Raw genomic sequence first — 16,304 nt, forward strand, 5'->3', positions numbered from 1 at the left:
AAGCTGATTGGTGAAAAATGCCAAGAGAAAAGTTATCAGATTAACAATCAAGGCAAAGAACATTATACTACCCTATCATAGACTTTTGAAGATATAAATTAGGTATATCAACTCAGTCAGAACAAATATTCAAGTACTTCGTACTTAACTGACTTACACTTGAAAACACACTTGGTAAAAGACAGATCTAAAATAAAATCTATACATACATGTGCACATAAAAAGATCTGACAGCCATTTTCTATAAGCAGTTTAGAACACTGTATTTACATGAGAGCAACCAGAAGTAGATAGCTCTATATGAAGTTCAATGATGCAGAAATGACATAAGATTATATCTTTTACCACAATATGAAGGTAAATAATGCAGGAATGAAATTGTTCACTTTACTATAAAGACTTTTTTACATTAAACCAAAACTTTTTCATGTGACATTAAGATACTTTACTTACCGAAGTTAGTCAAAGTCAAAAACTCTACTAGAGGAGGTATTCCTCCACATTCTGCTATAGCATCTTGATTGAACTGGTTCCCATCACACAGAACTCGTACAGCGTTAACAGCATTCACCAGAACATCATGGCCTTCAGAATCTAACAACTCAACCAATGGCTCAACACCACCCTTATCTGCTATTATGGTCTGATTCCCTTCAATGTAGGCAATGTCTGAGAGAATGATTGCTGATCGTGATTGAATGTCCTCATTGGGTGACATGAGTCTCTTAATGAGTATTTCTGCAGCATTAGCAGCTGTAAGGGCCACACGGACATCATCTTCTTGTGAGATGTTACAAAGCACTGAAGCTGAGACGGCTTGTAATTCTTCATTGTCAGAGTACATTAACTGCACTAGAGCAGGAACTGCATCTGTAAACAGACAGGTTGCTATTACGACTATGCCGGCATGAACCTAATTGCATGCTATGTATCAAAGATGGAAAATGAGAAATAGAAATTATGGGTTTCAGTTGAGGTGCTTAATGAAAACAGTGCACAGTATGATGAATCATAGGCAAATATGTGCCCTGAAACCAAAAGAATGAATAAGTTGTAAAACAAAAACAAAAAAAACTTAAATCATTAGCTGTTAAGCATAACTTTGTGCCTTCAAAGCCATAAAGTTTGGAAAAAATGTTTATACAAAAAATCCTAATTTATTCCCATTTAGTCAGATCAATTGTCAACAACATTAACTTTTAATATTTGCTTTAAAATGCAAGTACATAAGATATTTTCGTGTGAAATGCAGGTGTCAGCTCCTTAAAATATAATATAGAGGTGAAATGCAAAACATAAAACAAGAAGCAGAATATACAATCAAGCATTTAAATAACAAATAAAAATAAACAAAAAACAAGTCCACTGCCCTATGCACACAATTCCTTCAAAGCACACAAAATAAAAATATTCAGTTGATACTACAATAACATCCATTACTCTGCTTCATTTCACTTCTTTAACATATTAATTACTGGTACATACATTCATTTCCAGGACCATGACATAAACATCCCAACATAGTAACTGGCAATAGCCAGTATGTCTACATTATTTCTGAGATCACAGATAGTAATTTATTTTTCTGCATAGTACATTGTTTTACATAATAATGAACAGGTCTTTGAGAAGTTTGATTCGTACAATTTTCATTAACAATATTTTATTTTTGGATGTGATAAAACAAATGGGCTTTTGTGAACAGTAAAATGAGCATTTATTACTTCAAAGAAAATTTTATCAATCAAAGTTTCAGAATTTGAGAAATGTTTTTATACAATATGGGCACTTTCAGAAATATATCTGCAGGTATTTTGTTAGAACACCAGTCATGTTTGTATGTTTTCCATGTCTGGTCTTTGTCCCTGCATCACATTCTTTTGATTTCCACTAGAATCTTGGTTCCCTAGATTACCCCTTAGACATGCACGCCAGTGATTTATTAATCATCCACTTGGTATCAATATCCAGGTATTAATTAGTATCTCAGAAATAATGTAAGCATAAAGTTGTTGGAGTATTTGCAGATTCCCCCTTTTTTGTCCTTTTTTCCAAATGTGGGGTTAGATATCTATATGCAACAACAGCATTAGGCTGTGATGATTTATTCTTTCAAAGCACATAAATATAACTGATCCTTCAAAGCTACATATATCTATAGATGTCTAATTCTGAGATGTGTTCCTTTCTCTAGGTGTTCACCTTGGTTCTAGTTCACACTTAACTTACCTTGAAATAAACCTTAGGTATAACACAGATCATTTAAAATCATATCAAAGTAAATATAATCATATGGCTACAGTAGTGTGTACATAAAGAATTGCCAAAGGTGGTCAAAAAACATGTTTTTGAAAAGGCTAATTCAGATAGTCCAATAAAAAATTGCATAGAATTTGAAAGTTTATATTTACAAATTTAACTTCATGTCAAATGATATGTCCCAATCTTAATTTTACAGGAAAAGCTTCGATACAAACCTCAACATGTGTTGTGACAGACAAATGAAAAACTAAATATGCCCACAACTTTATAATTAGGGCATAAAAGTAAAGTTAAAGTCAGATGACTCCAACCATTTTCCATTTTTTTCCATCTTCATTTGAAAAAAGCCTTGAGAAAAAAAATGTTAAAAAAAAATGTAATATCACCAAATTCACCTATGAAAAAGTTAACAATCATATCTGAGTTGCTAACAAGACCACTGGAAATTTATTTTACTTTATTAACAAAAGAAAATTGTTTTTACGATAGCTGCTATGTCTCAGCGATTTACTGTTGACTGAACATACATGGCCCCTAACTTTCATAAAAATACTGTCAATGTATTAATTTTTGTGGTGAACTAATATTTCCTATTTTTTCGCGGTTGACAGTAAAGCACGAACAAATATTACCAGCGAAATTAATATTTAACAATACACAATACTAATCACCTTTTGAAACCCATAAATATTGATATCCATAAATATTGATATCCATAAATATTGATATATCCATAAATATTGACATCCATAAATATTGAAACCCATAAATATTGATATCCATAAATAATGATATCCATAAATGCATTCACTTGTCAGATGCTGCAAGAATTAGCTACGGTGAAAAATAATATGCTTATACAATATATTATTGATTCAGAAACTTACAATGACAAACAGCTAAACCTACTAGCTCACATCAGTCAGAAACCATTAACGCTCTATCAATGAGATGGACCTTTCTAGAATACTTAATGGGTCTGAATCTATACTAAAACCCTTACCATAGGGGGAACATGGATTATCTACATGTGACAGGATGTAAAATCTCTAAGGATTGTAGATGGGATTAGGATGGTAAGGAACAGTACAGCCATGGACTATAAAGGAATTGACAATGAAGTATTGGAAATTTCAGGCTTTACATTGGCACCATAGAAAATTTTGCATTGGATCTAACAGAATGGGTATAAAAAATTTTCCAGTTTAATAAAAAAAAATACTTGAAGTGGTCATATGTTAGCATTTTCTTCCCAAGAAGTGTAAGCATATATAATTTATAATTACTAGTAATTAGCCATTGTAGAAAGGTTCTACAAATGCCCAACTTCACTTTCAGAAGTTAAGTAGAATTGTACCAAAAACTTTTCAACAAACACCATTCTGTCTTAAATTCATAGTACCACTCTCTTAATAATCTTGTATGTGATATTCTACATCAATGACTGGATTATTTAAAGATTTTATTTTTTAGCTATTTTACTGAACATGAACCCGGGATTGTCTATAGGCTAAGGGTAAACAGTGTATAAATGCCAATCAAATTATCTTCACATCATCTTACCATACAATAAGTCTAGTTAGTAAAGAAATTAGTAAAATAAGACAAATTAATTCTCAATATGATTGCATTAGAATATAACTAGGTAATGTTTTTGTTAATATACTTATACATGTATTTAAAAGTGTAATGACCAGATGCAAACTTTAAATATTGCATTGGATAAATATTTTGAATAGAATTCTGATGCCATATACATTGTATCATAAGCTTAAAAGTATGCTTTCAAAGGGATACTAAATAAAGTTCATCCATGTTGGAGGCAACTGACTATGGACATAAAAAATCAAGAATTATGAGAGAGAAAAATTCCTCTATCCTTTCTCAAGTCATAATCTGGGATTCATTTGAGAACAAACAAGCATTTATACATGAAAATGGAGAATGGGTATCTTGTATAACCTATAGGTTATGTGTGGCATGGTATAAAACTTTTCAGTAACATAAATATAATACCAGTATTATGGATTAAATCTAACTCCAACTTCTTCATAGTTTTTTTTTCAATTTTTTTCAAAGCCACTCATATTATGACAGATTGATTCAATCTTCAATTGTTCAACACACAGATTAACACTCCCCCATCCCTATGATATTATTTTTACAACTTTCATACCAATAATATATTAACATTAGCATAAAAAGCATTGTTAACGAAATTAACAAACAAGATTCTCGTCAATTGTTAACAAAACAAACATTAAAATAGACCTCAAATTAAGTGTTTTAATGCATTTTTTTACCTTTCTCATATCATTTATCATTTGCATTAAGAGCAATTAAATTTCATGCAATAACATGTCAAATCTCACCTGTCTAAAAATAGACTGAAATAGGGAATGTCACATGTGCAATTTTGCATAAATAAGCAAATGCATGTCACCTTACCACACAAGCTTCTGAAACAGTGCATTGTGGGATTTCTTCAAGGAAAATTTCATAGGTACTAAAACAGTGATGGAAATGACTTAATATCTTAGGGTCAAATCTAACTGAAAATATGGTGTATACAAAGTTTGTTTCCATATAAGTAAAACTGGCTTTGTATAAGTAATCAACATTCATAAGAACCCCCTTTAAGGAAAAAAAACATGAGAATTTCTTAACCACAAAGGAAAATAAAATCTTTAAAAAACATTTTAAAAATAGTCGACCAACATAAAATATTCTTAAAATTCTTATTAATTCACAGAATACTGTAACAGATAAACCTACCAGCTTCTAGAATAGCTCTCCAGTGATCAGGTTTAGATGTAGATAATACATCTAAACATTTCACAGCACTGTCTTTTTTCTGTTCTGTATCCCTTAGCATGGCTGGAAATTAAAGTATAAAATAATTAAAGGTAAATCACATATCATTTGACATTCAGCCAATTTATAAAAGTGAAGGTGTTTCTGAAGGAATAAGACGGTTAAAGCTATGAAACTCCTGTAAAATATGACCATTGCTATCAGACATTGTAGTGAAAAGTTTATGGAATCAGATTAAATTAATGTTTTTTCTTGTTAACATAAGAGCCACTCACAAGCTACTGGTGTTAAAATAATACTCCACTTTAAACCAGAATAATATAAATATGTCATATAATGACTATACTAACCAACCAAAATTTTCCACACAGGAACTTCTTCAAAGTTAGCCTCTATAAGATACTCCAGTATGTTTGTGTGGAGCCTCATGGCAGCAAGATGGACTATACCATTTCCTTCATTGTCCATTCTAAATATACTGGCATTCAGTGAGATCAGGCACTGAACAGCAGACAGGGCACCAGAACTAGCTGCTAGTAACAAGGGTGTTGACTTCAATCTAAAATAAAATTGAACTCCAGGTCAATTTTGTTTATCTTTAACAGTTTGCTGGATAACACATTGTGTTAGTAAACTCACAGAACATATCTCACAATTGAAATGAAACAAGGTCTATTTCTCTCTTTCCTTTTTAGCTGTGTGAGATTTCCTTTTCTCACCAATTGGATGAGACAGAAAACATGGGCTTTCCAATAAATGAACTGTTATCACAGAGCTTTGTCTTGTCTGTTGCACTATAAAGCTATTATTCAATATTTGATAGTGACTGCGGGGGGTTATGCATGAAACAGATATGGTATTGTAATGTTGTGACGTTATTGCAACAACTACATATAATGTTCTTGATACATACCAAGTTTTGTAAAATTCGGTTCAGTAGTTTGAAAGGAAGAGCGCTGACAAACTTTGTGACAGACACATGGACAGACAAACAAGCCAAAAACAATATGTCTCCCCACCAAAATGGGAGGAGATATAACTAACCTTCACTGAGGGGTTAGTCATGAAAGCATGGCTAAGGGGTTGTTTTAGTTCAATAACAAAACGCAAGGAAAACTTATTAACCCAACTTAGACATGATGACATTACTAAACTCCCTTGGTAATGGTTAGTTTTACAAATTATTAGTTTTACTTTCTAAAGTCAAAAATTTAGACAATTTCTTGTTTTAAATTGATACAAAGGGACTTTAAAAAGTTTGATATAGACCAATTTTTTTCAAATTCTTCAGTGTTCAGTTTAGACAGATTTCACTGTAACAGTAAACCTTTGGATAAAACCTTACCTGTTCTTAGCCTGTAGATCACTATGGTCAGGGTTATAGTAAACCTTTGGATAAAACCTTACCTGTTTTTAACCTGTAGATCTATGTGGTCAGGGTTATAGTAAACCTTTGGATAAAACCTTACCTGTTCTTAACCTGTAGTTCTATACGGTCAGGGTTATAGTAAACCTTTGGATAAAACCTTACCCATTCTTAGCCTGTAGTCCTATACTTTCAGGGTAATAGTAAATCTTTGGATTAAACCTTACCTGTTCTTAGCCTGTAGTTCTATACGGTCAGGGTAATAGTAAACCTTTGGATAAAACCTTACCTGTTCTTAGCCTGTAGTTCTATACTTTCAGGGTAATAGTAAACCTTTGGATAAAACCTTACCTGTTCTTAGCCTGTAGTTCTATATGGTCAGGGTTATAGTAAACCTTTGGATAAAACCTTACCTGTTCTTTGCCTGTAGTTCTATATGGTCAGGGTTATAGTAAACCTTTGGATAAAACCTTACCTATTCTTTGCCTGTAGTTCTATATGGTCAGGGTTATAGTAAACCTTTGGATAAAACCATACCTGTTCTTAGCCTGTAGTTCTATATGGTCAGGGTTATGTCTGTGGTACATCTTAATGATAGGAGAGTGGTCAAAGAAAGCAGAATAATGAATTGGTGCCCAACCATCTTGGTCAAACACAGTAGTCCCCGCATAAATTCCCACTAGGCATGTTGCTGCATCCAGAGCACCACATCTAGATGCAAAATGTAAAGCTGTAGGCCCTGTAATAATAATATCTCAGATGATGAAATAAATTTGAATGAATAATTATTATTAGTTAATAAGTTTTATACTTAATGAGATTCAAAAATGACATAAAAATGGATTACATATTGTGGAATGTGATTATTATACATATAAGGTGCAAACCTAAAGTAAAATGAATGTTATTAAATAAATTTGATATTAAATTAAATTTGTTACTTGTTATAAACGTACTTTGATTATTAAAGTTACTGTAGTTAGAATATGAAATTCCATGCAACAATTAAGCAAATGAACTGTACTAACATAAATGATAGAAAATAAAGTTAATTTACATGTACTGATTGTAATCAACTTGTAATATAACACAGACAAATCATGCAAAGTAAAGGTAAAAATATTCTCATTCTCATACATGTACTAGTTAGGCTTTCATACTACATAAAGTTCACATTCAATGGATCTTTTTTTCATCATAGTTTTGTCATGCTAAATTAAATTGGTCATGCTCAGCTTCAGTTACTGAAATTTTTATGCATTTTATAAATATGAACTATCTTTTCTTTTAAAATAATAAAATGATGTCAACTTCTGGTGTTTTTTTTTCTTAAAATCTGATGTGAAATAATTGATATCAAAGGATTTCTTCTTATAATTTATAATTTTGATTGTTATATGGAAGTTTCTTTTAGACTTTAAAAAGACAAAATCATCAATAGCTCAATAGCTATCAAATAACTTCTCTAAAAAAATGCAAAAATCAAATCACAGTAATGCTTCTAGTGTGCACCATGTGACTCATGCTTGCGGAAGAATTTGTCACATGATAAGTCATGTGATACAACCATGCTTTAATTGTCTTTGTCATATGATGATCGTGTGACTTCGACAAATTGTAACATGCTGACACTGTTTCATGCTCTAATACCTGTTGGTTTCTCCTCACTTTCGCCTACATACAATAAAATTAAAGCATAAAATAGAAGCTGGAACTTAAATATGCAATAGACTTCAGAGATCAAAAAGTACAAAAAGCAAAGCCTTATAAATAAAATATAAAGAAAATTGGTTCTTTATTGGAGATCTATTATCAATCTGTTACAAAATATTTAATGCCTCCACCCTATAAGAGTCTATTGAAAAAAGGCTAGAAGGATTCTACAAATGAAGAAACATAAAATTCATGATGATAAGACTACTGGAACACTACCACATGTTATTAGTATAAAGTTTCACATGCTATACAATGTGTATATACAAAATAATAAAGCTGAAATCTAAATCTGTGCTGACCAAGAAATCAAAAATAAAACATTGGTGAATACATGGCCCAAACCAGTCTCTAAACATACATTTAGTCAATACATAACCTATAACAGTCACTACAAGAATGATCCCATTCCTCAATATATATAGTGTTCAACTGATTAACTGGAACACACAGAGCCTTTTTTTCCTTTTCTGTTTCTGAACAATTCTCTATACAACCATAAGAAAATCCTTTTACTACAACTTTTGCTTTAATGGTGAAGTAAATGAAACATGAGTCAATACACCAGATTTAACCAGATAGTCATCTAGATCATACATGTAACTTTTATATGTGGAAGTGTAAAGTCTATTAACTTTAAAGAAGATTAAATATCTGACAGAAGCTCGAATAGCATACAGCAAGTTCACACATTCCTCAAAAAACTCAACAAAAAAGATTCAAAAGTAACCATCAAAATGTCTCTATCATCTCACCAATACCTAGTTTGGCATTATTTAGTAAAAACCATGAAATATCAGGAAATGGCATTGGATATATACATGTGTATCAAGTTTCACCATGATACAATATGATAAAATCAGCTTTCACAAAACTTTAAAATAAGACATGACTGACAGTAGTTAAGACAGATGTATATATCTGCCAAGTAAGTAAAACATTAAAGAGAGTATTTATGGCAGTTCCTGGTATTTGACATTGTTTCACTTCCAGTTAAAAGCAAATGCTACAAATGGTTTTAAAGCAATGTCATGATACCCTGGGAAGGTCATCAACAATAAAAATAGCAAGGATCATAAAAAATATACAGAAACTCAGAAATCTTTTCTTTTTTCACTAGTTTTATTGCGAAAAAAATTAAGAGCAAGACAGACACTCACACAGTCTCGTGCATCACTATATAAGTATCCCAGTCTCTGGTGCACAGGGGTATTGGTAGACTGATACAATGAAGCAGAGATATTATCAAATGCAAGTTGAGAAATAAAAGTAGAGTATAATATGACAAAAGTCTGAAGGAAGTCACTGTATTGTAGTTCATACAAGTGTATGAAGGTGGTCCAGAACTAAAGTGGCTCAAAATGGATAATCAATGATTATCAATCGGAAAATATGTTCTCTAAAAATCAAGAGGTCAAATACCACTTTCAAACAAAACTGTTACTGATAGTTCCATTCTCATGCAATAATTTATTATTATTTTTCTCTATATTTTTCATCTTTACAACAGAAGACCCCGGAATTTCTACCATTGCTAATTTTAAGACAAGGAGATAATTTAAAGAATGAATTTAAAGCCTACATTTCAAAACTGTTTAGACATTTAAACCAATGGAAGTGCAGGGATAACTAGAATTATTTCCATCAAGGAAAGCTACTACCATAAATAAATGATTTTACACAATTAATACAAGAAAAAAGACCTAAAGCAAGACTATACAAAAGTATCTGCAAAATTGTAATATTAAATGTACAGTATTGGGGTACTATATCTTGTATAGAGAATAAAAGAAAAGGAAAAAAGGGGGAGATTTCAAACCATCTAATTGAGAGAAGTTATTTACACATATCCAATAAGTATGGTCTCTCTCCACTCATCTTAACATCAGTATCTAGTAAATATAACAGTTAAATAATAGATAGATTTGTGTCTGTGTGTCTGTACATCATTACACATGGTGCTGAAGTGAAGAAAACAAAATACTGCAAATAAAAAAAATAAAAGCTAAAGCTATCAAATATCATTTGTATATTCATAACAAACTTATTTCATTCTGAATATTTTATTCTAGGACAATTTAAAAAAATCCTTTAATTGTTGTTTATTTCAATCCTGCATATATAATGTACATGTATAGTTTAACTGCCAAACCAGATTCTGTTCAATATGTACTAAATACAGGCTGTTTTCTCTATCAAACACTTTAAGTACTGTTCTGTGTATGAATTCAGCCATGGGTAGCACATCATTTTTCTCAATTTTGTCTTTTTTTTGCCTCAAAAATATATTCAATACATTTAATACATCTTAAAAACTAACGAAAAGCTATTTAAATTTCTCCTGAAGCATCTGTGATGAAAATGTTTTTGATTGTCTACATAGAGGATGTTTGTTTTTGTTTGTTTGTTGGGGTTTAACGTCCGAGCAGCAATATTTCAGCTATATTCAGACGATCTACATAGAGGAAAAGTACCTATACGTCATCATTCCACAGTGCATTTCAACTAAATTTGACCTTTCAATATCTTAAAACATGTAAAAAGGTGATCTTTACAAACACTTGGATCTCTGGATATTAAGAAGTGTGACCATAAAATCTCTGTTTTTCTTCTTCATGCGCCAAATCTTATACACATTTTGCCTGATTCTTAAACAGAGAAGTACTTTTCTATTGAAGATGTAGTTTCAAATGATTATTGTAAACCTTAATACAGAGATGTAAAATTTGGAATATCAATATTAATATATAATCTTAAAAAATGAAATGAAAATACACTTAAAAAATCTGTCTTTGTCATGTGTATCCCATTCAGCATTTACACAATTAAGTGTAAGTATTTGTAAGAATCATGCAAAATGGGAAAAATAGAAACATGCATGTCAAACCCCCCACAAATTTGACAATATTATTTCACACAAGGATGAATTCCCTATCAAAAGACCGCTATTTGATCTATGCATCACTAGATTTGCTCACAAATTTTTCTATAGAATGTTAGAAAAATGAGGTTTTGACAGTTATCTGCCCTTGAAATATTCATTTTCAGTGCCTTTCAATAAAGTTATAACTCAATGCACGAACATGATATGGCAAATATTGCCTTTTTTCCTTGATTCTGGTGGTGCAAATAATAAAATTACACTATAAAAATGATGAGTCTTTTTATACCATGTTTCACCCATTGCCTGATTCTTTCAAAAACTGACACTTAACCACACATTGTAAAATCAATTAGTCAATTAAGATAAATGTTAAAGCTACAAACTGAAATCAGGAATTCATATATAAATTCAACCTATACTTGTATATACATTTAAGGAATTAGACTACTGTGTTAACTGTCAAGTCAATTCATTATCAACTGAAGCAAGGTTTTCATTCCCAAACCCTTACCAAAGTATTCTATTGAAATAATATCAATGAAAAAATATGAAAAATTGCACAAACATTTTTTGCACATCACATCAGCATAATAAACAATGAGAGAGCAACAAAAATAACTTAAAATGTTTAGTGTCGATAGACAAAGATCAACTAATAAATCAAGAAAATAAACTAGCAAAATAAATACAAGGAACAAACCTAGCAAATCATCACTCACTCTAGTCTACTTTTAAATTGGTAACTAAATTCAAAATCACACATTAAGAAAATAAATTGAAATTACCTCCCCTTAATCATGAAAAAAAAATTAAGGGTTATCTTCCCTTGACTGATCCTTACCTGTTGATATATTATTACGTCTGACATTCATGTCCATTTTCTGTTTCAGAAGAGCTACAATAATTTCTGGGTGGTTGTTAATGGCAGCATGGTGAAGAAGAGCCAAGCCCTGCTCATCCTGTTTATTCAAGCGTGATGGCTGATGCACATTCTTGTTACACAGATAGATGAACAATCCCAGAAGTCCCTTCTGAATAGCTGCCTTTGGTGCCGTCATTGTCTAATGAAAAAATAAATTAAGTCTTACAAAAATATATGTGATTCTTCAACATGTTATAGTTGTCTGAACAGTATTAAAAAAATGAGATTTTTCTTTAATCTCTCTGCAACCCAGAACAAAACAACCAACATCAATCATAACCATAGCATTCTTAAATGTTTAGGAGGGGGAGACAGAAACACTGTATAGAGCTATGTAGTCCAACAATACTAGTAAACTAGCATTTGTTCCAAAATTCAGAAAATGTGGTAAACTGTTTAATAATGTCTCAAAGCAATATCAGTTAAAATGATTCCAATAACTTCAATTATTGGCAGAATTTAACAACAGGGTAACTGGATGTAAGATCAAAAAAAGAAAAAAATGTATATACAAACAACAAACAACAGGAAGAAGCATACTAAAAACTGGAAATCTGGCTTCAACACCATGTTATTTTGTTGTAATTTGACTTACCTGAACAATTTTGACAGTTTTACGATAACCAAAGTATTTCCTGAGTTGCTCATTGAGCTGTTGTTCTGGGTCACTGACAATCTTTGAAGTCTTTAGAACTGTGATATGTTCTGAGTACGCTTTGACCCACAATGGCTTTTGAGGAGTCTGGGCATAATATGTCTCAAACTCTAATAGGATGGCATTGTACCTACAAGGCATGATATGAGGACTACTTAAAAAAATAAGAATTACACTGGGACATTTCAACCTTTTATGATTTAGAATAAAAATGTAAGAAAATGCAAAATTAACAAGCATTATCTTATCATAATTTTTTTTTATACACAAGTCTTTAGTAGAGTGTCCTGTTTCCATTTGTTCATATCTATGTTTATTTTTTTTTGTAAATTAGTTACCATCAAATAATTGTTTTTTTTTCTACTTTTGAATAGAAGATACATGTAAAAGCTTTTTGCTTAGCATTAGTCCTTATTCTTGTTAAAGAACAGGAATAGGAGCTTGCTGTACTCCGGGTAAAAGGCAAAGGAGCAATAACAATTTACAGGTTAGTCAAGTTCTACTCTATTTTGAAGGCAAGACAGGGATAAAAGCTTGCTGTTTAGTGCAAGACCTACTCCGTGTAAAATGCAAGAGTGCAATACAAGCTCCAAATTATTGTAAGTCCTGCTCCATTTTGAAGGCAAGGCAGGGATAAGAGCTCTCTATGTTCAGTGTGAGCTATAAAAAGTTCTTGTTGTATTTTGATAGCTAGGCTTGTATCTGTGGTTACTAACTCATGAGGATTTTCCCCATTTTTTTCTGTTCGACAATCTACATTGTAAACATGATTACTGACCTCTTGCCATTAATTTCATAAACTGGAACCTTGTAACTCTCCCTGATTTTATCATAACTGAGATGTTTATTAAGCGTCTCTTCAGCCTCTGACCTGATCAAATCATACATCTCAGCAAAACCTTCAGGAGCATCTACTATAGGGTCTGTTTCTATATCTACCAGAATTCCTATAGAACACAGACATGAAACAAAAATGAATAATTTTTATTCGTCTCCATCATAACTTCTGAATAAGATACAATTTGTCAGAAATTTTTTATGCTCAAATTCTAGTTTTTGCTACCAGTTGTGGTTTCCACCTTTGGCTACTGCTTTGAAAATTACTGACTAAAAAATTTATGATGCATCATTGTCATGAATATTATTGTGTTTCCACTCGAAGATCAATGAATACTTATCAACACACATACCTCCATGCAGATTGAAGTAATTCGCTCCGAAGTCAAAATGTGGACACTTGAAATCAGGGCCATTTATCAAGGGAGGTAATTCCCTTTCTGTCCTGCATTCATCACCTGCAAAGTAAGAGACATGAAAATATTTCAAACTTGGTATTATGAGATGATATCCATTTTGTGGGCACCATAATGAAAAAATGTTATATAAACACAGATGACAGAAAAATTTGATAAGATGCTGGTATGTACATATGTATGTACCAAAAACCAACTTGGTAGACAAAAAAGTTACAACCTGGGCACCGTTTCACAAAGTTTACGTAAGACTTACATGTATATGTCTCACTGGTTTGTCAAAGAATTACATGTACATAAGCCTTACAAGTGCTTTGTGAAATGATGCCAAGGATAACATTAGTTATGTTTAAATAACTGGGGTGGGGAGGGGGAGACATTCGCATTGAAGCATGCCTAGCAGACATTAGCAACTGGATGCGATCAAACCTCCTTAAATTGAACCAAGATAAGACCAAATTGATCGTTTTCACACCAAAACACTAGATTAAAGACTTTTCCCATTGTAATCTTTCGTTCGACAGAACAGTTGTCTGTGATGTCTCCTTTTTTCAAAATTTTGGTGTTATTTTCGATAAGACACTCAGTATGGAGAAACAGATCAGTGCAATAACTGAATCATGCTTTTTCCATATCCAAAACATCGAACGAATATGTTCTTACATTACAACCGATGCTTGTAAAACTTTAATTAACATCCCCACCAAAACTTATGGCAAGAGACGCTTCGATAAAACAGCTGCTATTCTCTGGAGTAACCTACCTGGTGGTCTCAGGAATGAACGATCGCTCTGTTGTTTCAAAAGATGTCTAAAGACACACCTTTTTAGATTTACATATCAAGATTTTTAACTAATGTTTAATTATTGAGTCTCAGATTTTTTATTTGGCTGTCTTTTATTTTGAGAGTTTATTAACTGACTTTTACTATAGAGATATTTATTTACTGTCTACTTATATTGTTATGCATTTTTACAGTATGTTTAATTGCTTTTTATGCATTGCTCAATATTTCATTATTTTTAGGTTTGATAACAGATAATTTTTAACCTTCCAGAAAACGCCATTTTAAGTTTGTGAAAATACTTTCAATATTTTATTTGGATGACTGATATGATAATTTGAAATCTTATCTTGAATCTGGTTTTAAATTTTAAATTGTAACTTAATTATTTTTTTTCTATTTATTTTTTATTTCCTATATTGTTCACAGTTTTATTTTGCTGTAAATGAAGTTTACTAGTTTCTGGGTTTATATGTATAATGTCCTATAAAAGAACCTTGTAATAATAATAATTAATAGCTAAAGAACAAAAAAAAAAAAAACAACAACAACAACAAAAAAACATTTGACCTGGCATTTGACCTCAATGTTTACAGAATGCAACTCATTGTTTGCCAAATTTGAAAAATCTATTTGAAAAAAAGAGAAGTTAGTCTATATGGACATAAATCGTTACATTGAAAAGTAGCAATTGATTTCCAGGTCAAAGGTTAACAACTTGGTATGCAGTACTTCATTTTGAGTTTGTTTACTACATGACAAATATTCAAAACCCATCTTGAAAGATAAAAAGTAACAACCTCGGCATGAATTGTTACAGACATACACACCAACAAATAGATCAATCACTGTAAACATGGACAAACAGATATCTATGACTATTGGATGTCTGCCACTTTTTGTGGTGGGGCCTGAATTATAATTTGCAGTTAAAAAAAGAAAAGGAAATACTGTAACAAATTCTTATTCCAAGTATTAAACTACTGTGTGTAAGATGGGTTATTTTCCATAGACCAGGTTGATTCTGTGATGTAACTTTGATTGATCCGCAGTCAGCAATTCAAATAATTCCAAACTAAATAAGGCTTTGGCAAAGGAATAAATCTTAATTATGACTGGAATCGATTAGAAATTAAATCATAAGGATTTCTTTAATTTTTGACCAAGTTGTGCTTGCAAAATATAAGGACGTATTTGCAAAAAAAAAATCTTCCTAAGAAAGCAAAATGAAAATAAGTAAATTAGCATTGGTTCCTATCAAAACTCTGTACTCAATTTTAAAATAAAACCATCTTGCTTACAATGTCAACTTATATGGGTAGCCAATTTTCTAATTAATATGTTATCTCAACCTTTTCACAGTTTGTAAGGCATGTCAAAATATCTATAGATAACTGTATTTACCAATGGTTAATTAATTACACCAAACTGAACAAAAGTTACATAACACAATACAATTTTTGCTCCACTACATGGGAGGTTCTTTCCGTTTTTATATTTCAATTTTAGACTTGTTATCGTAACTTTGTCACAGTATACATACATTAAATCTATTCAAGTAACTTTTCTCAATAGAATATTGATAATGGGGAAAACCCCTAACATGGAGAGAAATTTTACACTTTAATACCTTTTTATATACTTGTGAATT

The 16,304-nt window shown here is 31.4% G+C and overlaps 1 protein-coding gene across 3 annotated transcripts in view; it reads right to left on the reverse strand.

The window, feature by feature from the left end:
* Positions 1-16,304, reverse strand: part of LOC148603691 (ankyrin and armadillo repeat-containing protein-like) — a 37,200-nt gene that overhangs the window by 8,951 nt on the left and 11,945 nt on the right. The window contains exons 4-12 of one of the 3 annotated variants that reach the window (XM_088553706.1): positions 13,807-13,911; positions 13,395-13,563; positions 12,557-12,746; positions 11,881-12,100; positions 8,093-8,116; positions 6,980-7,181; positions 5,427-5,635; positions 5,038-5,139; positions 454-870 (exon numbers count right to left, since the gene is read on the reverse strand). In XM_088553706.1, coding sequence (XP_088409832.1) covers positions 454-870; positions 5,038-5,139; positions 5,427-5,635; positions 6,980-7,181; positions 8,093-8,116; positions 11,881-12,100; positions 12,557-12,746; positions 13,395-13,563; positions 13,807-13,911 — 1,638 coding nt within the window. Of the gene's footprint in view, positions 1-453; positions 871-5,037; positions 5,140-5,426; positions 5,636-6,979; positions 7,182-8,092; positions 8,117-9,999; positions 10,048-11,880; positions 12,101-12,556; positions 12,747-13,394; positions 13,564-13,806; positions 13,912-16,304 lie in introns of all 3 variants that reach the window. The other 2 variants (XM_088553705.1, XM_088553707.1) reach the window with 2 other exon arrangements.

The sequence above is a fragment of the Perna viridis genome, chromosome 11 (genome assembly GCF_037379345.1).
Source record: "Perna viridis isolate PV_CMFRI_1.1 ecotype Kerala chromosome 11, ASM3737934v1, whole genome shotgun sequence".
NCBI lineage: Eukaryota > Metazoa > Mollusca > Bivalvia > Mytilida > Mytilidae > Perna > Perna viridis.